This window comes from Tiliqua scincoides, chromosome 5 (assembly GCF_035046505.1).
Source record: "Tiliqua scincoides isolate rTilSci1 chromosome 5, rTilSci1.hap2, whole genome shotgun sequence".
Taxonomy (NCBI): domain Eukaryota; kingdom Metazoa; phylum Chordata; class Lepidosauria; order Squamata; family Scincidae; genus Tiliqua; species Tiliqua scincoides.
This window is the reverse complement of record NC_089825.1, coordinates 49,533,670-49,554,591: the sequence shown is the minus strand read 5'-3', so window position 1 is coordinate 49,554,591 and position 20,922 is coordinate 49,533,670. Positions and strand designations below refer to the sequence as shown.

Sequence of the window (20,922 nt, the reverse complement as noted above, 5' to 3'; positions counted from 1 at the left end):
GGACTGAACAATTTACCAGGGGAACTTTTTAAAACATCCATAACATGCGCACATGGGGGAAAGCTATTGTAAGCAGCAATACCTGTGGCCACTCCCTTGCATCTGGCATTCTGAGGTAACCTAGTTCTAAAACCAAGGGATTGCATATACTCACCATGGTGTTCCACAGATTAATTACATGCTGGATAAAGAAATATTTTGTCTGACTCTCCCAATGCTTAGTTTCAGTGGATGTCCCCTGGTTCTGGTGTTGTTTGAGAGGGAAAAGAACATCCCTCTATCCGCCCCCTGCATAATATTGCACTTCTCAATCATGTCCTCCCTCAAGAGCCTTTTTTCTAGACCAGGGGTGGGCGAACCCCAGCCCAGAGGTCGTTTGTGGTCCTTGGGCTCCCCCAATCTGGCCCGCAGAGAGCCCCCAGTTTCAAATTAGCATCTGGCCCATCAGAGACCGTTGGAGCCTGTGCTGGTCCACAACTGTCAGTCGCGACCACCAGGCACAAGCTGCAGGCCGAGTTAGAGAAAGGCCTTTTATAGTCTCCATGTGTTTTCTGCTTTTCCCTGAGCATTATTTTAACCCCTCCCTCCCATTGCTTCTGAACAACTTATGTCTCCATGTGTGTCTGGCTTGATCTGTATGTTTTCACTGTGCAAGAGGTGTGTGACAAACAGTTCATAGTTCTCATGTGGTTCTACATGCCTATATTAGAGTTCTCGTGTGTATTATAGATAAGCTCAGTAAAATTCATTCGTTCATATAAGTTCTGACTCTAATGTATCCATTTATGTAAATTTATTCAAATTTGAAATGTAAATTAATTCTTTTTTTTTCCTGGCCCCCAACACAGTGTCAGAGAGATGATGTGGCCCTCCTGCCAAATTTTGCCCATCCCTCTTCTGGACTGAAGAGGCCTAAACGCTGCAAACATTCCTCATAATGGAGATGCCCCAACCCAGTAATCATTTTGATCATTCTCTTCTACATCTTTTCTTGTCTCAAATACTCAAGGGAAGCTGATAGTATGGAGGTAGCAAGAATTAGGGGTCTAGTTGATCATGGATTGTGTGTGTTTTACCAGGTGGTGACAAACTGGTCATAGTCCCAGTTCTGTTGTCCTACAGTGGTGAAGAAGCAATAACAAATGAGGCAGAATTGCAAATGCTAACAACGGCATCTTAGAGTCAGAATAAAATATGGACTGTTAACACTGAAAGAGAGAAGGCATTTCTAGTGGAGATCCAACAGTAATCTCTTCATGCTCCACTGTAGGCTTTTATCAAGTCTTTCATTTATCGCAGAGAGTTGAGGGAAATTGTGGTCCATTATGTTACATAATAGTTCAATCTATGGCTCCCCAACTTTAATGTCTCAGCGACATAATTGATTTGCCATTTGAATTATACCACTGAAAGTGAATTAATAGAACTTTCATTAAGAGCATGTCATTAGCAGATAGGTTTCTTAAACTGACAGCCTCACTGGATCTGTATCAATTGATGTGATTCGTAAACCCATCTCTGCAAATGAGTATTAGTAATGTTTGGTTACTCAAGTGTATACATTAGGAGAACTTTAACAGGATTAAATGCCCAACTCGCTCGCTATTTATAGTCAATTCATTAAGCTGCAAATTATATAAACGATGTAATGAGATTTCCCACCTAGGCCCATTGATGTCCAAGGATCAAAGAAAGACCTTATAATAATATCTCCATATCTGATTAAAATTAAAGCCCTTTATTTCCAGACATCTGTGATAATGTTATGGCAATATTTTCATTCTGTGGATGTACAGAAACTCTGTAACGCAGCTGAAGACTTGTGGAACACAAACAAATTACTTCACTATATGTAATCTATATCCTCTTATGTGAAAGAATTACATACGAATTTGTCTACAAGAGAGACCCATGTACAATGAGTTGAATGTTAAGCCACAACGTCACAGAAGTGACCTTGTGACCTAGAACCTTCCAGAAACATCTTTTTAAAACAGTAACATTCTGGAGTTGAACATTCTGGAGTTGGAGATAAACCAACTTTTCAGTTGGTTTAATATGTAGTCTGTGGAAGCAAATTATCTGACATTAAGCTCTTTTAACAGTGTTCAAACTAATAGTCAAACACTTATTAGCAAGTAATCATTTGAAGTGGTTGACTTATTGGAAGACTTATCAGAAGACTATTGTACTTTTGAGAACTTACAGTCCAATTCTAATCTGCCCGGAATGCAGAGTTGCCATAGTGCCAAAATTGCTACCGTTGCATCCTGAGTGCAACCGGACAGCAAGCTGTGGCTCCGTGGGGGAAGGGGACATTCGTCTCCCCCTGACATGCCTTCCCGCTGACACACCTTCCCCTGCCCTCCACCTGCCCTGGACACCTCCTACCCGCCTCCCCCTATACTCTGACTTACCTCTCCGCCACCAGGTGCTTCGCAGGGAGTGCCTGGCAGAAGATCACAGGCCTCCAACAGACACTGTCCCAGCATGGGCTTGTGCTGTGTCAGCTACAGTGCTGATCCAACACTAACCCCTGCAAATGTGCCTTTTTGGCATGTTTGCAACAATGTGCACCGGCAGTGAGCCGGCGTGCATTGTGTAGGATTGGGCCCTTAACGAACCTCACAATTTGTCCTGGACCTGCTACTAATTCACAGATTCCCTGCCTGCTTGTTCATTTAGCAAGGCCTTGGCTAGCTACACAACTGTTGTGTTCTATAAGTGTAGAGTTATGCCTAGCATGATTCATCACCACCTTGTTGAAATAAGGTGAGGCCCAAGTGGGGGGGACACGGTGCCAGCCCAACCATGAGGCCAACCGAAACAGTCACTTCGGGCACCAGACAAGCAGAGGGCACCCACTGCCATCCACCTACTCACCTCCTCTGAGCCTCCTCCTGCTCATACCACTGGATAGAAAAGGAAGAAGGGAGTGAAACATAAGTGTGGAGGAGAGGAGAACAGTAAACTAGATTGTCAAAGGAGCAGAGGCTGGCATATCATCAAGTAAACTGCCTTTCTTGGTGCCAGGTCTTGGGCCAGCCCTAAGGAGTCACATCTATATGAGATATTATAAATTTCATTTGGTATTGGAGGTTAGGTGTCTGAGAGAGAGAGATTGAGAAATAGCTCTTTACTCTGCTTTCTTCAGCACTGGTTCATGGTAGTGCGCTGTTATCTTGGCGTGATTGACAGTTATTCTAGCCAATGTGAGGAGTGCATTCTGGGAAACATGGGACTAATCAGTGCCAGTTTTCTGTCCTACTTTTAACAATGTCTCCTATTGTGCTATTTCACATATGCTATAAACCCAGGAACTTATCCTCCATTTGTTAGATGATTTCCAGGCTATTCTGTTACTCATCTTCAAAGGTGGCTTCCTCATGAGTACGGCACTTAACAGAAAAATCTGAGCTCTGAAAACATCATTATGCCTTGATGTTCCACCGAGCATGTTGAGAACTGCCAGCATATCTTGCAAGTATCGTTGACTTGCAAGTGTTAAGTGAGTCTGAGATGAGTTGAAGAATGATATACAAGGAAGGAAAGGCCAGGCAGAGTGAATGAAAAATTTTCAGATGGAAGCACATATAAGCTGGCATGTGTCCGAGGAGTCATGTTGGCGATTGCCAATTCCTTCCCACACCATAGCATGCAGCACAGCCTCTTTTGGCCCAGTTGCATGCAATAATATGGGAGGGGGGTAGGATTGGGGCCTTAATTCTTCTAGTTTAAGGATTTTGGACAGCCAACCTCTTCTTAATTTGTGACAATTCCAGAAGACACGGGGCATTGTAGTATCCCTAATCTGTAAACCCAATAATCGATTAATAATGGGTTGTATCCTAAGGTTTCTTCCTCTCAAAGTTCGAGACCTTACTTTGGAGCAAAACTCCCTTGTTCTGGAGAAAAGCACATTCCACTAGAAGAAGCTCTGTTAGCTGAAGGTAGTTAAAACGTAGTGATTTTTTGATTCTTCTGACATTGTACAAAACAAGAGTTCAGTCTATCAACACATTCCACTCTGACAATACACTTCCAAACACACCATTTTTTTTTCTTTAAGTGGCACTTAAATAGGAGACATTTCTGGTGGATCATGCTCTAATAGTCAAAACAAGCATACATGCCGAAACAGGCAGGCCAGGAGGCCTGCACTGTATCCAGCACAAGATAGGGGCCCAAAGTGGCTCAGCCAGAGGTAAGGGGGAACTCTTACCCCCAAGTAAGCCACCGCAGCTCCAATTGGTCTCCTCGGACTTGCACCACTTCCAGAGGTGGCATATGTCTGAGGAGAGCAGAGTGGCTTGCAGTCGCTCTGCGCTGCTAGGGAACGGGGGCTAGGATCTGGCATATCTGCTGGTTCCCAGCCCTGCCTCCCACTCCCCACCCACCTACCCGCCCCCGGAACTACCCTATCCCCCACCCCGGAACACCTCCCTCATGCCTCCTCCCCACCCTCCCCAGAGCCTTGCATCAGCTGAGCTCAGCCGACACAAGACTCCCTCGTGAAGTAAGTGCGGAGGCCGGATTTAGCCTCTGCGGACCAGTGCACATCTCTGCACTGGCCCAGCCGACTCCCGAGGAGGCCGAAACATGCCTTATGGCACATTTGCGAGCCTCCCACCAACAGCATGGTGTGCCTTGTCAATTGTAAAAAAAGCTGATGATGTGCCTTGGCAATTTTAATACCTTGTCAGTGTGCCATGAGACAAAAAAAGGTTGAAAACCACTGGTATAGGAGCTCAGGGACACAGTTGCAAGACTATAGCTGCTACAGGTGTAGGTTTTGGTACACATAGCACACTTTCCATTCTAGTCTGAACCGAAATACAATGATTCTAAGTCTTTTGCAATGATTTCCTATATTTAAAAGATTTTAGAGAGACCTAGGGGTGCATTTGGTTTTCTGTGTTACTGTATCTAGCTGCCATGTTATGCAGGCAGGTAGACCTAGGCTCCAAAGACTATTTTGGCTGTTCCTTCCCCTGCCCTGTTTTACCCCCTCCCCACCCCCACTCTGCCATTCACCAGCACCACCCTCCCTCACTCTTTCACTCCCTCTAATTTTGGGAAGGGTTCCAAAAGAAACTTTGTACCCCCTGATATAATCCCTCTCATAGGCCCTGCCTTGATGCACTTAGCCTAATCTGCCCTGTCAGTTTTGTGGACCATCAAAAACAGGATCACAACTCACTGGTGGGTCCCGGACCCACAGTTTGGGAACTGCTGCATTAGTGGATGACCGCAGATCCCTTTGTCGAATATGTCAGCAGCATATAGATTCCAACGGGGAGCATTTCAAGCACTTGGTTTAATTAATTAATTAACTGAGGCCCAAATCCTAACCCACTTTCCAGCACTGGCATACCTGTGCCAATGGAATGTGTGCTGCATCCTGCAGTTGGGGGGCACTCACGGAGGCCTCCTCAAGATAAGGGAATGTTTGTTCCCTTACCTTGGACCTGCATTGCCCTTATGTCAGTACTAGAAAGTGGGTTAGGATTGCGCCCTGAGTAAAGTAGCTGCTTCTTTGTACACATATGCAGTATATATGTGAACTATAGTATTGTAGTAATGTGTGAATTATGGCATAACACATTTGACGCTATAAAGTGTGCCTACATTTTCTTGAGATGCCCTATGTTAACACTGAAAGGAGAGCAGTGCCTTCTAAAAAATGTGACGCATAGAAGTCAAAGGCTTTATGTCTTTTATTTCATACAAAAAGTGCAGAACTGTGTAAGTTCAGAATGTCTCTTATTGTTCCTCTCCTTTTTTTCATGAAGGGTTGTACTTCTTACAGCCACTGACTCAGCCTTGGAGTTCTGGGCCTCTCTGACCCAGAGTGGTCAGCATTTGGATATACTTGAAAGGCAATGATCACAAGAATATCAAGTAGCTGATCAAGGAGCAGCTTAGAGAAAGTTAAGGCCTTCTCAGCAGAAGGTTCACATTGCAGAATGGGAATTGTGTGTGAGAGAGAGGTGTAAAGTGTATGTGGGGTGTATGTTTTGTGAACAAAAACATCCATGCTTAGGGTTGCCAGGTTAGATGCATTCAAACACCTGAGATTCTGCAGCAGGGCCTGGTGAGGTCACAAAACTGCCAATCCTTGAAAAATTGGGAGGGGGGGGAGAAATCAGGAACCAGGCCAGTGACCAAGGGTGAAGCCCAGCAGCATTGGTTGCACAAAGGATCTTACCTAATCCACGAAAGAGAAAAGATAGAGAAGTAAGGCCATTGGGGACAACCTGGCATCCCTGTAATGCAAAAGATATGACAAGCTGATAAAGGTGACAAGAATCCGCATTTGGGACCTGTAAGAGGTATTTTAAGGCTGCAAGTTCTTCGGACAGTCCCAGTCTTCCGACTCCTTCATCTGGGACGTAGACTGAATGGTGTTTCTTGACATTTTGAACAGTGAAGTGAATCGGGAGGCTCAGGCTGCAGTCCACTGCGCACTTGTGCATGGGAGTAAGTGCCACTGAAGGCAGTGGGGCTTAAAATTACATTGCAAGCCACTCCATCACAGTGGCTTCAGGATGATCGCTGCCATTGCAATGGCAGCAGGAGCTTTTAAGATCAGGGCTCCTTCTCTTGGTGTGGTGTAGCTGCTAAGAGATGGAACTGCAAATCAGAAGTTCCATGCAGAGATGTAACTAAGGCGGAGCCTGAGGGGCACCTGGCCCAGGCACTCCGCCAAGAAGGGTTGCATGACTGCCGCTCAGGCTCCTCACTGGTTATGGAGGAGGAGCTGGCAGCTGCATGCCCCCTATTCCTTGTCCTTCATTGGGGAGGGTCCACTTTGAAGGAGAAGGAACAGGGAGCAAAGCCACAGCAGCAAGCCCCCCCCCATCCTCCACAGAGAACCCAAAGAGGATCCTCCACAGGAGAAGGAACAGGGGGCGTGAAGCCACCAGCGCTTTGTCTTCCAGGGAGAACCTGGATGTGATGTCACAATGTCACATCACATCATGACATCATTGCCCCAGGTGCTGGGGCAGTGTGTTAATGTCTCTGTTTCCGTGGCTCAAATCTCCCTTCTGCCATGAGCTCACTAGGGGAGCAAGCTAGTTGCTCTTGGCCCTGGGGGTAATGATGCTTACCTGACCAGGTTCTAAGAACTCCATAAAGTGATATGTTGGAAACCTTCAGTCTCGGAAGACTATGGTATCGTGCTCTGGATGGTGGTTCTGGCACAGCGTCTAGTGTGGCTGAAAAGGCCGATTCGGGAGTGACAATCCCTTCCACACTGGGAGCAAGTGTAGTGTGTCCCTGGTCTGTCTCCCTGGCTATGGGCCTTCCTTCTTTGCCTCTTTGCCTCAGACTGTTGGCCAAGTGTCTCTTCAAACTGGGAAAGGCCATGCTGCACAGCCTGCCTCCAAGGAGGCCGCTCAGAGGCCAGGGTTTCCCACCTGTTGAGGTTCACTCCTAAGGCCTTCAGATCCCTCTTGCAGATGTCCTTGTATCGCAGCTGTGGTCTACCTGTAGGGCGCTTTCCTTGCACGAGTTCTCCATAGAGGAGATCCTTTGGGATCCGGCCATCATCCATTCTCACGACATGACCGAGCCAACGCAGGCGTCTCTGTTTCAGCAGTGCATACATGCTAGGGATTCCAGCTCATTCCAGGACTATGTTGTTTGGAACTTTGTCCTGCCAGGTGATGCCGAGGATGCGTCGGAGGCAGCGCTTGTGGAATGCGTTCAGTTTCCTCTCCTGTTGTGAGCGAAGAGTCCATGACTCGCTGCAGTACAGAAGTGGACTCAGGACGCAAGCTCTGTAGACCTGGATCTTGGTATGTTCCGTCAGCTTCTTGTTGGACCAGACACTCTGGATGCATGTGAAGCACATATAAACTTTGCGCCTGAAAAATTTTCTACAAATGCAAAAGTCTTGTTCTTTTGGATGTCCCGTTGCTTGAGAGAGCATCTCAGACATTTATGGATGTTTTTTGAAACGGGCAAACTTTCCTGGGAATTTTGTTTCAGTCATAATGTGTTTTGATTTGAGTGACCTTAATGTAACAACAGAATAAGCTTTAATTATTGTCAGTGATTAATCTTTTGGATTCAGTTTATTTTTAATCCCATTATCCTAACATGATTTCAAATGTAAAGAACATTTTACACTTTTGTGGTCTCACATATGGCAATGTTGACTCTTTCTAACTGGTGAGGAAAAGAATCTCTGAGTGTAATATGTACAGACTAACAAGTCATTGCCCTGAACATTAAGACAAATATAATCTTTCCATCCTCCATTTCATCACCTTACAGAGCTGTCAACTTAAAAAATTGTTTCTAAATGTCCCTACTTGAACAATATTGAAAGACCAATTGTATAAGGGCCCAATCCTATTCAGTCCGCACTGGCTCGCTGCCAGTGCACACTGTCACAAACGTGACATGAGGCATGTTTGCGGCCCTCAGCACCAGTGGAGCACCAGTGGTAGCCCAGTGCTGGCTGGCACTGGGCTAGTGGTGGTGGAGCACCGGAGCTCTGCTACTTGGCAGTCACATGGACTGCCGGGCAGCAGAGAGGTAGGTGGAGGTATGGGGGTAGGTGGGGAGGAAGTGGGCCAGGGAGGGAGATGGCACTAGTGGAACTTTGCTCCACCAGATCCTGAGTTTCCATGTTAGGCCGTGTGGTCACACACACCAGCAGCAACCCCATTTTTGGGGGCGCTGCAGCTGGCTTTTTAAAGGGAAAGAATTGTGATTCGAGTCTTTTCAAGTCACCAAAACACTGTGGGCGACTAAGGAAGTTCACTCATTAGGACTCATTTTTGGGTCAAGTCATGGGGGCAAAGACTGATGACTCAACTCAAGTCAAGCCGTGCTTGACTCGCACGCTCCTGTCAAATTCTTACATGTACATGCTGTTGCGAACTGTAAAGCTGGGCACAGAAGACAAATGTCAAAACTAATTACTCAAAGCCGATGCACACGTGCCCCAATCTCACTTCATATCTCATCTGAGATATGGACTCAGATCTACCTATGGATTCATGGGAGAAGGAAAGTATGTTTAAGCAGTATGACAACTCTGTTTGTAGTGTTAGATTTATGTGGTTGTTTCACAACACACATCCTCTCCTGGAGTTGTGATCATCAGGTGGCATACATAAATTTACCCATAATCTTAAATTGACTGAATAATTTAATCCTGGGAGAGAAATAACCTTTGGGGATGATTGGGTTCTAATTCTTTCTTCTCATTCTGCTCCACTGCTATTCTGAAGAAAAAGTTAACTCCATGTTGGCTACTCATCACTGTTTTCAAACATCAGCTAATGTGAAAACAATAGCTATAAAGCATGGTGACCTTTTTTGATGGCTTTTCGTTGGCGGAATGGAGAAGCAGTGGTGTGAAAGCACAGTTAATAAAATCTTACTTATGAGCCACCAAGTGAAGTGTAAATTGCTTTGTGCTTGTATCAGAATCTCATATAAGTTGTTGCTGCCTGGAAAGTTTCATCTTGTTAATTTCTATCAGTCCTAAAAATAACATTGCTCTCCCTCACCATACCCAAGTTTTGCTTTCTTAGCGGACAGACTTCCTGGATGGAATCCACTCTTACAGATGAGAAGGGAATGATTACGCAGGCCAACACACATTTTGCTATCTTTGACCTATTCCTGGGTATATTTGGGGTGCTGATTCCAAAAATGGCATCGGTTTTCCCCTATCATGTCAAGTTTTGGAGACACAGTATAGATTTGTTAGTGAGTGGCTCAAGCAGTTTCCTTGTGAGGAAGCTGATTGAACCATTCACTAACAAGGCTATGCCTTATCTCTGAAACTAGATGTGACTGGGCAAAACCAATGCCATTTTTTTTTTTAGAATCAGCACCCAAGTCATATAGAACCACCATGAATTTTGGAAAAAAAAGTTTTTCTGACACTCAATTTCGCAGGCCTATATAATATACTCACATAGAATGTTTTTAATTCCTGTGTCACATATCCTTTTCTTGTCACAAGCTTTTCTTGTCAGATTAGGGTGGGACAGTTTCTGTACCAAAATGCTAGAGGCTGTAATACTATTTATATATTACATGTATAGTATATTTGTACAGTCTTTCTTAATACTTTTGCAAAGTCAAAAGCATGCGGAAAGCTTCTGTGTTTTTAAAGAAATAAAAGCCTTTTTTGAGAAACCTCAGGCCACACAAGACTGATGTGAGGTGTCACCTCCTTTTTGCAGGAGTGAAGTTCTGAGTGAGAGCCATGGTATTCCTTCTGGGCTCCTTGATCTTTGTTTCTCTTGAGGGGCCTCATATGCACACGACACAATCCAGCAAAAGTTAGGCATAGCTAAAGACAGCACTGGATGCATTGATGAACATGGGACTGACACCAAAATTGGCAACCTTGTATCAGGTTCCCCCCTGTTCTCCCCTGTGACATGTAGCAATAGATAACCAATCATCACATCATGTGTTACTTCATACATCACAATGCTGTGTTTATCTCCTTTTCTTTCTGTGACTGAGATATGAATCAGGGCTTCCTCAGTTCAGATCTCATTCTTGTCTTACACCCATTCCTGAGCTGCCTGGTGCACAAGGCTGCCACGGCGCCAAAATGGCTACCGCAGCATCCAACACGCGCCAGGGCAGCGCCTGGCAGCTCCTTAGGGGAAGGGAACTTTTGTCCCTTTCTTCCAGGTAAGGAAAGTAGCCCCACAATGGGGCCACTCGATTCTGCAGCACCTCTTGAGTTGGTGCAGAATCAAGGAGTCCCATGTTGGGACATGTGGCCCGACACGGGGTCAGGAATCAGTGGAGCTGAGCTCTGCCGGTCCCACCCTCTCCCGCCTCACTCCCTCCCCCTGCCATGCCTTCTCCCTGTCTCCCCCCATGCCTGCATTCACTTCTCCGCCACCTGGCGGTTCAGGCAAGCCGCTGGGCAGCAAAATGCAGACCCAGCACCAGAGCTAGCCCAGCATGGACTCACGCAGGGCTAGCTCCGGCGCAGGACCCGCAGTAAGGTTCACAAATGTGCCTTACAGCACATTTGCAACAGTGCATGCTGGATCGGGCCCTTAATTTTTACTAGGGAGTCTTGGGCAAGACTTCATCTCAGCAAGTGCGGGCATAATACCTCACTTCACAGTATTGTTGGAGATAGAGTATTTCAACAAAATGTTGTACAAAATATTATTTTGTGTGTGTTTTACATGCGTGTTTTTCTAATGTAAAATGATCCTATATGTAAATGTACTTGTTTAAAACATTACCATAACTCTTCCAATGGGAGCAAAAATAAAATAAACATCAAACATGGACAATTATGATACAATTATCCAACATGTTCCAGCACATTGCCTTCTTCGGAGGCATTTTCTTTCTTACCTGTTCTACTTTTGGTTCTTCACTCAAAACATACAGCAGTGATTTTCAACCTTTTTCATCTCACGGCACACTGACAAGGCATTAAAATTGTCAAGGCACACCATCAGGTTTCTGACAAGACAAGGCACACCATGCTGCCAGTGGGGGTTCACATCTCCCATTGGCCCTATTAATAAATGACCTTGCCCCAAATTCCTGTGGCACACCTGTGGACCACTTGCGGCACACCAGTGTGCCATGGCACAGTGGTTGAAAATGGCTGGCATATAGAGAGGTTTTTGGAGGCTTTGTCTCCTGTTGTTAGTAATGTGAAATTGACATTTATTCCCCTTTTTCCTTATGGTATAAGAATTTTTAATTTCATTGTGATTTGGTTTGGATCAGGAGCATGGAAAATCATTGCTGTAAATGCTTTCTTGATTGGCAGGTTGACAGGACGGAAGTGATTCGAACTTGCATAAATCCCATCTTCTCCAAGCTTTTCACAGTAGACTTTTACTTTGAAGAGGTACAGCGGCTACGGTTCGAAGTCCATGACATTAGCAGCAATCACAACGGGCTGAAAGATGCTGACTTTCTTGGTGGCATGGAATGCACACTTGGACAGGTAGGAATCTTGGCCTTTCCTTCTTTGTTCGTCTACCTGCATGAATTCATTCCTGTTGACAAAACCATACTTCATTGTGTTCTCTGCATATGACATCTAGTGGCCTAATCCTATCCCTTCAGTATGCCAGTGTACCACAAGGCATGCCATCACGACAACCTGTTTGCCAGTCTGCAGAATGCTGCTACTGGTATAAAGGCCAGAAGGCCTCATGCCTTCAGTAGCACCCTGCAGACCAGCCGCAACTGGGTTCTTACCTATGGTGGGGGGCAAATTGAGACCAGATCCCGGACGGGCAGGGTGGATTACAGTGGCACCAAAGTCTGCCCTATCCCACGGACCCAACCTGGGCCTGATGCATTCCCTGCAGCACTTCAAATCTATACCTGCAAAAGAGCTGAGATCAATTTTAGGGGACCAGGCAGTGGCCAGGGAGGTAAGCAAAGTTTTTATTTTCTTACCTTTCCTGACCAGCCTGGTAGCCAATCAGTGTGCAGGAAGCAGCAGAGGCTACATCAGTGGCCTGCACTGTACATACCAACAGATAGGATAGGATTGGGCCATAAGTAAGATAAAGGTTTGACTATGGTAGAAGGATGGTGTTGATTTGTGGTGACCAGTCTACATATGGTAGCTCCTACCCTGTGGCAACTCATTCATGGGCTCACTTATTTATTTTGAAATATTTACAGGTGAGCCCTCTTTATCATGGATTTGACTTAATGCAGGTCCCTCCCATCTGGAGAGCCTCACCTTACCTTTCCAACAGCACTGGAATTGCCTTCTAGTCATGTCGTGGAGGTGTTCTGAGGCATGGGGAGGTCGAGGTTTTATGAAAAACAGGAAGTGATTCTCAGAAACCTTTTGGAGGCCTTCTGAGATCCTCCAACAGCCCCACCCACAGATTTCATTATCAGCAGGTTTAGTGTCCACAGGGGATCCGGTAATGAAACTCCCTCAGACACTGAGGTCTGACCTGTATATCCCTCCTTAAATTACGCTGAAAGCAGCTTGCAGCTATCATTAAACCCTTTTGTGAAACCATCATCCTTGCACAGGATTCAGATTTTGTTTCCAGGAAAATAATTAACCCATACGTATATGCTGAAAGTTAAATCCTGGTGGCAGAGCCACAGGCTTTCCAAGTATCAACTCTGTGTTCAACTGTCTCATAAGAGAGAAGGCCCTCCTCACTGTGCAACTTTCTTGTGCATTGATCTTTCTGCCCCAGCAGAACAATTTCCAACATCAGTTTCTGATCCAAGAAAGTACAGTGATGAAAGCTCCATGTTAACCAAAGAAACGAAAAACAAAACTATAAAAGCATTGGTGATGATAGCTCTACCAGTAGGCTCTAATCATAGTCAGGTGGAATCACAAGGACCCCATCCTTTGACTCCAAATGGGGAAGCAAGCATTATTTTAACTAGTAATTCAGATCTGCAATAAATCATCATGAATAACAGTCACGAGGCAGAAGAAAGGAGACTCTCTTACTTCCCCTTTGGTTCCATGCCTTTGCCATGCAGTTCTATAAACCACCTCCATGGAGGTGAGTCACAAAGAAAACCTGTGATTGTTAGCATCAGTCTAGTGGCTGAGAAAAGGTGATCCGGATACAACTTCCCTGACATTTATAAACAAAGTGAGATGCCTTGGATGAAAATGAGGGTTTTGCCCAGTTTGAAACACATTAGACAAATTCAACTTTTCAGGCCAGAAGGTCTTTGTTCTGAACTGGCTTGAAAGTGCAATCAATGTGGCTCCTCCCGCTGTTAGCGCAAGAATGACTTTATAATTTTGCCTCCGGAAATAACACAGAGCCAAGCTGTCGGAAGTGCACTTTTCGGTGTGGTGGTTACCAAAAAAAGATACACTAATAATAATGGCATGGAATGTAATCACTAAAAAATAACCCTGGAGGTCTCTGCTTGGCTGCTGGATTCTGTTTTAACTTTTCTTAATATGATGGAATTCTTATGCACAAATGACAATGTTCACTTCTTTCTGAAAGTTATTGCAATTGGAACACAATTCCAATTGTTCCAATTCCAATTCCAAAAGTGGCCTTGTACAGAGTCATATGATCAGTCCATCTTACAATATTTTCTGCAGTGATGGGCAGCAATTCTGCGGGGTTCCAGACAGGATTTTTTCAGTGTCCATCTCCTCCACCCATTATGATTTATTGCAGATCCAAAGTTAAATTTATGACAAGCAACGCATGTGACCCCGTTAATGCCTCAATCATATTGGAGAATCAGGGCCCAATACTATTCAATCTTCAAGTACTGGTGCAGTCGTGTCAATGGGGGGGTGAGCTGCATGTTGTGGTGGGGAGGCAGGCACAGAGGCCTCCTCAAGTTAAGGGAACATTTGTTCCCTTTCCTCAGGGCTGCATTGCGGCTGCACCGTCGCTGGAAAGTTAAATAGGATTGAGCCCTTAGGACAGCGGATCTCATGACTTGCTGCTCTAAATCTTGGTGTGGCACCTTAAAAGAAGATGCACTGCTGTCATGCTTGGTGGGACTACTGGCGCAAATGTTGAGAGGCCCCATCCTCACACCAACAGCCCGCTGGAGTTCCTGTCTTCTTTGAAGGTCACCAGGACAAAGTCTGAGAACCATCTTGTGAGGGAACTGACAGGTGCAATCTGACCCCTTGAAAACCAATTTTCTCCTGCAGACTCCAGATGGAAGTGTTAGTTATTCTGAGGATCAGATGGCTTTGGACAAAGATCTGCCCTTGTAGCCATATCAGAGTTCCACCATGCCTCCTAACCTCTGACTTTCTGATATTTGAGTGTTTGTCTATTGGAGTTCTGTCACTTCTAATACCTGTGTATTCTACTTGGTTGCAACTTCCTCTCTTGGAAGCCAGCGGTCTTTCTGATCTTTCCTAGAAGGGGATTCTTACACCATAAATAAGCAATAAACATGATTTATAACTGATGTCAGTTTCCAAAAGGTGACTTGTTAAGGGGCACTTCTTAGCATGCATATTCAAAGGACGGATTAATTCCAGTAGAAATGGATTTCCTCTCAATTATATAAATGAGGCCTTGCATTCCCTAATTATTAATCTCTACTGAAGTCAATGATGAAGGCATTTGCCTGCCAAGTGGGTGTATTATATGACCCCTTTGTCTGACAGCTTCTGGCTGGAATAACACAACAGTGGCATTTCCACTATTCCTCCACTGCCCAATAGTGGGCAGGAGGTCTGGTCTAGAGGGTAGAGCATTTGCCTGAAGATAACATCCACAAGGTCGCCAGTTCGAGGCCACCAGCACCGTGCGACCTTGAAGCAGCTGACAAGCTGAAGCCAAGCTATTCCATCAGCTCTGAGCATGGGAGGATGGAGGCCAGGATGGAGGCCAGATCAGAATGAAACATCTGAATTGTTGTGGCTCTTGAAAGATAGAGCCTTCTTTCAATTATAAAAATCCCTACGGGGATTTAAATAAGCCTGCCTATGTAAACCACCTTGAATAAAGTCTTGAATAAAGACCAAGAAAGGCGGTATATAAATACCTTTCTAATGAGTGAACGACAGAATCATCAAAATAGTTTCAGCTGATTACTACCTAAATGATAACATTCTAAACTCTATTAGAAATCTGGCCTTTCTTAAAACTAGATGTGACGATTTGGGTTCTTTAAAAAATGCTACTTACTGACCTGACAGGAATGTTATGAGGATAACATCCCGATAAAACATGCACATTCATAAAGTGCTGTACAAATTGTAAGCATTGTTATTATTTGATCCTCAAAAAAGTCAGAGAGGTAGGTTTGAGTTTGTGTAACAAGTCCAAGAGCACCCTTTTGAACCCAAGTCTTCCGGTCTATGCTCAAGCTCAGCAGTTTTCAACCAGTGTGCCGGTGGCATATTGGTGTGCTGCGAATGGTCCACAGGTGTCTGAGCAGTTTAGGGGGTGGGTTAATTTATTAGTAGGGTCACTGGATATGCGAGCTCCCCTGCCAGCAGCCTGTCAAAAAAGTGATGGTGTGGCCTGAAAATTTTAGCGCCTTATCAATGTGCCATGAGATTTTTTTTTAAGGCTCAAAATCACTGATCTACCTACTAGATCACTTTGATTGTCACCACACTGGTTCTACGTCACATCTACAAAAGTGCCTGTTTCACCTTGTAAAATCTCCTTGTAGGCCTTTTCCCGGCATGACATTTTTTAATGAAAATCCCTCCCAGAAGCTTATTTCTTCCATGAGATAAAATGGATGCCTCAGGGAATGCCCGCTGCCAGTTTCTACTGCCCCTCCTGCTGCTCCCCCTAGATTCAAAAAGGAAGAGGGGGAATGGAGCAGAACAGGAAGTGCAGAGGAGAGTGTTGGGCTAGAATATTGGTAACGCTTCCCCATTTCCTTTTCTGCCCAATTCCCCGCTTCTTTTTTAAATTCAGCAAGCAGTGGAAGTAGCAACAGATGCACTGCTGGGTTGGGGTGGGTTGGCTTTGGCATGGGAAGCACAAAGAGGCGTGGTGGCATGTAAAGTCACCTCAGGCCCTGGGTGTTCTTTGGCCAGGTGGTTAGGTGTTGAGATCAGTTCTTTGCTCAGGAAAGAGAGCTATTTTGAGGTCGCTTGATGATGTCTCATCTTAGAAACTGAGTGTGATTTCATGTGGTGTAGACTTATTTATCTCCGTTTTAGTTCACTGTTTGGCTATGTTCATAAAATTCTGAGATGAGAATGGCATCACAGAGCTAGAAATAGCTTTGGTTGTCTTAATGTTCTTGTCTCTTTATACAGATTGTTTCACAGAGAAAACTCTCAAAATCTTTATTGAAACAAGGCAACACAGCAGGAAAATCATCCATAACGGTAAGTTTGCCTGAAATATGGTTCCTTCCCTGTATTTAACTCTCTGCTGCCTTAGCTCTATTCAGCCCTCCTATCTCTAATTACAAGTGCTTTGCATGTCTTGTTTCCAGTGGCATATCTAAGGTATGGCAAGTAGGGCACGTACCCTGGGCACCATTTGAATGGGGGCATCACTGAGCAGCAGTGACGGCTTCCATGAGCCACTTCAAACCTCCAGGCACAGCACTGTGCTTGGGAGCTGCAGCAGCTCGTCAGAAGCTGAAAGTCAGCTGGGAAGCAGTTGAAGAAAGAACTGGAGATGGCAGCCACATTGCGAAACCACTGCTGCCCTCCTCCAAACTCAGAAATGACATAGTAGCATCATGTGACTGTGACATCACAGTGTTACATGATGTCATGAGGTCACCACCCCAGGGAGCACTGCCCCTGGCGACACCATTTCCTTTTTCCTCCCTTTTGTTTTCAAACATTTATGATAATGCATAAGAGACAAATGCCCCATCTGTTAACTATATATAAATTCATATAACTTGAAATTGCTGTCCTGAGTCAGGCTATTGGTCCAATATCAATAATGGTAGGCCTTCAGCCTAGCCCTAGCTCTTTCCTTTCCCTATTAACTGAAGGTCCTGTTGTTATGTTTCACTCTGCATTGGGTTTCAAACACTAGCTTCTATGAAAAGTCAAGAAAATGCACTTGCCCACCATTCCCAAAGTCAGAGCATGCCCGTGTCTGATAGAAGATGAAGCTGAAGGTCAGGCAGTCAAGGTGTCTGTCTTTAGTTGTGGTAGTCATTGTTGCAGTCTCTGGTGAGGTGACATGGCAGCAGGCAATCCATTACAATTAGAGTGGATTCAAGTGCCCTCCTTCTGGCTGCAAGTCTTTAATCAAGGCAGTGTCATTTGTTCTCACCCAAGTGATTTAATGGTAGCTTGGCTGCACCCTTAAAATAATCCAGTTGTACTCATTGTTTTTAAAAGCCAGGGTCAACCCAAGACCTTCTGGCACTTAAGGTGCATGCCAAATACTTACTTCATGATGCACCAGCCTGTGCACCTCCCACTCCCTGGACTGGAAAAGGAAGAGGGCAACAGAGCAAAAGAGGAAGTGTGAAGTTGAGTTCTGGACTAGAGACACTCTAATCCACCCCATCTCATCCACACTAGCCTTCCTGTTCCATTCTGTCCTCAATCTTCCTTTTCCAACCCAGGGAGCAGAGGGAGTTGGAGAAAGAAGGAGCAGAGTAGGGGAGCAGGCTAAGGGGGTGGATGATCCCTCCAATTTGCTCCTTGAGGCAACTGGGATGGGTCAGCCTCATGGATGGGCTAGCCCTATGGGTCAGTAGCATAGCTGTCTCCTCTATCACCCAGGGCCATGACTCTCAGTGTTACCCACAGAAGTGCCTGACCTGGAAGTATTTGCGGTCATCCCCAATGACTTATGGCATGCTCAAAGTGGTTGTGTGCTGCTCTGAGCAGCCAACAGCTTTTTCTGCATTAAAAAAGCCTAAAAAATTGTTGGCTGCTCAGAGCTGCTCGCAGCTGCTCCAAGTGCCTGCAGGGGGGTGCAAGAGAAAGTTCTGCAGTGGTAAGGAGCCCTCCTCGCCACCGCAGTATCACTCCCCTTTGCAACCCCTCACCCCCTCATGGGCCCTCAGCCAGCTTCAGTCACCACCTCCTCCTTTCCTCCACCAAGAGTTGCACAGAGGAGTCTTTTTCAGGATGCATCAGGGGTGCAACTTAGCTTTGAAGGTAGTGTACCCTTGGCTGCTTGGCACCCCCTCAAGGTGTGGTTCCCAAGGCCCTGTATCCCCCCCCCCAGCTATGCCAATGTCTCAGGTTTTACATATGCACATCTTAGGAAAGTATTCATTTGCTGGTGTTACCGTCATTGTTTTTGAAATCTGCAACCCACTACTGAATTATGTCTTAGGTCAAGGTTTTATCCAGGAGAAGTACAGGATCACAACAATCACATTAAAGCAAATCCATTTAAAAAACAATATCCCTTTGCTAGGCAATTGAAAAGCAGCCTTGCTGACCTTTGTGACGTAAGACAGAGTCATTAGGCAGACAATCCATCCATCAGTCTCCCTCCAGGCACTTAGAAAGGCTTCACTCCAAGCCAGCAACCACTTCCTTTACCCAGAGCACAGCGCTGGGAAAGAATACAAAGTGATTATCTTTCTTTCCCGTGCTCAAGGGGAAGGGAGGGGTCGCTTGCCTTGGAGTGAAGCTGTTCTAAATGCCTGGAGAAAGAATGATTGATGGATTGTCAGCTGGCTGCCCTCTCTCACATTATGAGGTTATTGTTAAAAGACTTTTTTCCTTTAATTGAAAGGGCCCTTCTCATTGCGTTTAGATAAAACCTCCGGTGAAAAGTCCATGGATAATTAGGTTATACCTGTATGTTGTTTTCTTTAGTTGGTCATTACTTCTGGCCTCCAGACCAGTCTTCAGATAATATATTATTGTTACTACTACTACTACTACTACTACTACTACTACTACTACTACTACTACAGTGTCCCCATGAATACAGAAATCTGATATCCTTGCTTTAAATGATACTGGTGTTTGATCTTCATTTCTGGCAATGTGGCTGACAGATTTCTGCACCTGACAAGATTTATAACACTCACATCCCCCACGTATGCATGAATTAACAGTGCTACTCTAGATTTCATGTTTTCTTCCATTTGAACATGTGTGCCATTTCACTTAGGTGATTGCTGAAGAATTATCTGGCAATGATGACTACGTTGAACTTTCTTTCAGTGCACGGAAACTAGATGACAAGGTAAGCTAGTAGTTTGATTTTAACCTTACCAAAAGACATAAGAATGCCAGCAAATGTGATTTAATAAGACATTCCCTTTTGCAGCTATTTCTGGAGTGCTGATGCTATTAAACATATCAGAGATCTCTGATCAATGCTCATAATGAGGCTTCCCTCACGTTGCTTAGTAATTAGAAACAATCCCAATGGAATGTAATTAAGACCAAGACAATTTAATTATGCTAAGACCTCATGTATTTAAAATGCCACCAATCAGATCGGTCAGCTTTTTACAAGCCATCAAAGACATTGTATTCAGGGCTCGCATCTTGAAATATAAATTGGGGAGCTCGTGGGAATAATTTTGAGCACAGAGGTTTATGGAGGGAGATTTTCTAGCTAAATGTGTCAGGCAGCTGGGCATTTGGTTCTTTTTGTATGTGCTGGGCAAAACTTTTTGTCTGTTCAACCCAAATGTAAGCACTAATTAACACATTTTTGCTTAGCCCACAGGCGTGCACATTTGGTCCCTGTTGCATATATGCAGTGTTGGACTGAAATGGCTTCAGGAAAAGTTTGTCATACTCCAAATACCTTTACTTGCCTATGGGCGCAATCCTAACCCCTTATGTCAGTGCTTTCCAGCACTGGCATAGCAGTGCCAATGGGACGTGTGCTGCATCCTGCAGTTGGGTGTCACTCACGGAGGCCTCCTCAAAGTAAGGGAATGTTTGTTCCCTTACCTCAGAGCTGCATTGCCCTTAAGTCAGTGCTTTCCAGCACGGGCATAGCGGAGCCAATGGGACGTGTGCTGCATCCTGCAGTTGGGTGTCACTCATGGCGGCCTCTTCAAAGTAAGGGAATGTTTGTTCCCTTACCTCAGAGCTGCATTGCCCTTAAGTCAGTGCTGGAAAGCACTGACATAAGGGGTTAGGATTGTGCCCTAAGTGTGTTAATGATTGCTCAAGACCACCCAGGAGCTCAGGATGGTGGCCTGCAAGGTTCATCATTTCGTTAATGTATTGTTTTAAAATAATTATTTTATTAAAATAACCAAACCAAGGTGGGAGGGCACCTAGATAACATCAAAAGGCAGTCAGGCCAGGTGCCTGTCAAAAAAAAATTGTTTTTAAGGTGATAGAATATCATTAAAGTAGGGGGCAAACACCACTCTCAGGGCCAAGAGTTTAAAAGAATTGCAGAAATGCCTCTTGGCTTCTAAAGTAGCACTTGTATGAGTAAAAGCTGGATGTAGGCATCCTGTTCTGTCCTTTTTGCCACGTGCCCTTTATCACAGGGGACCAACATCGCATTGTGTGAACGTAGTTGT

General features: G+C 45.0%; 1 protein-coding gene across 1 annotated transcript in view; it reads left to right on the top strand.

The window, feature by feature from the left end:
- CPNE4 (copine 4) overlaps window positions 1-20,922 on the top strand; it is a 136,884-nt gene that overhangs the window by 45,906 nt on the left and 70,056 nt on the right. Inside the window, exons 2-4 of the mRNA XM_066627186.1 lie at window positions 11,792-11,971; window positions 16,742-16,813; window positions 19,539-19,613. Of these exons, the coding sequence (XP_066483283.1) occupies window positions 11,792-11,971; window positions 16,742-16,813; window positions 19,539-19,613 (327 nt within the window). The remainder of the gene's footprint in view (window positions 1-11,791; window positions 11,972-16,741; window positions 16,814-19,538; window positions 19,614-20,922) is intronic.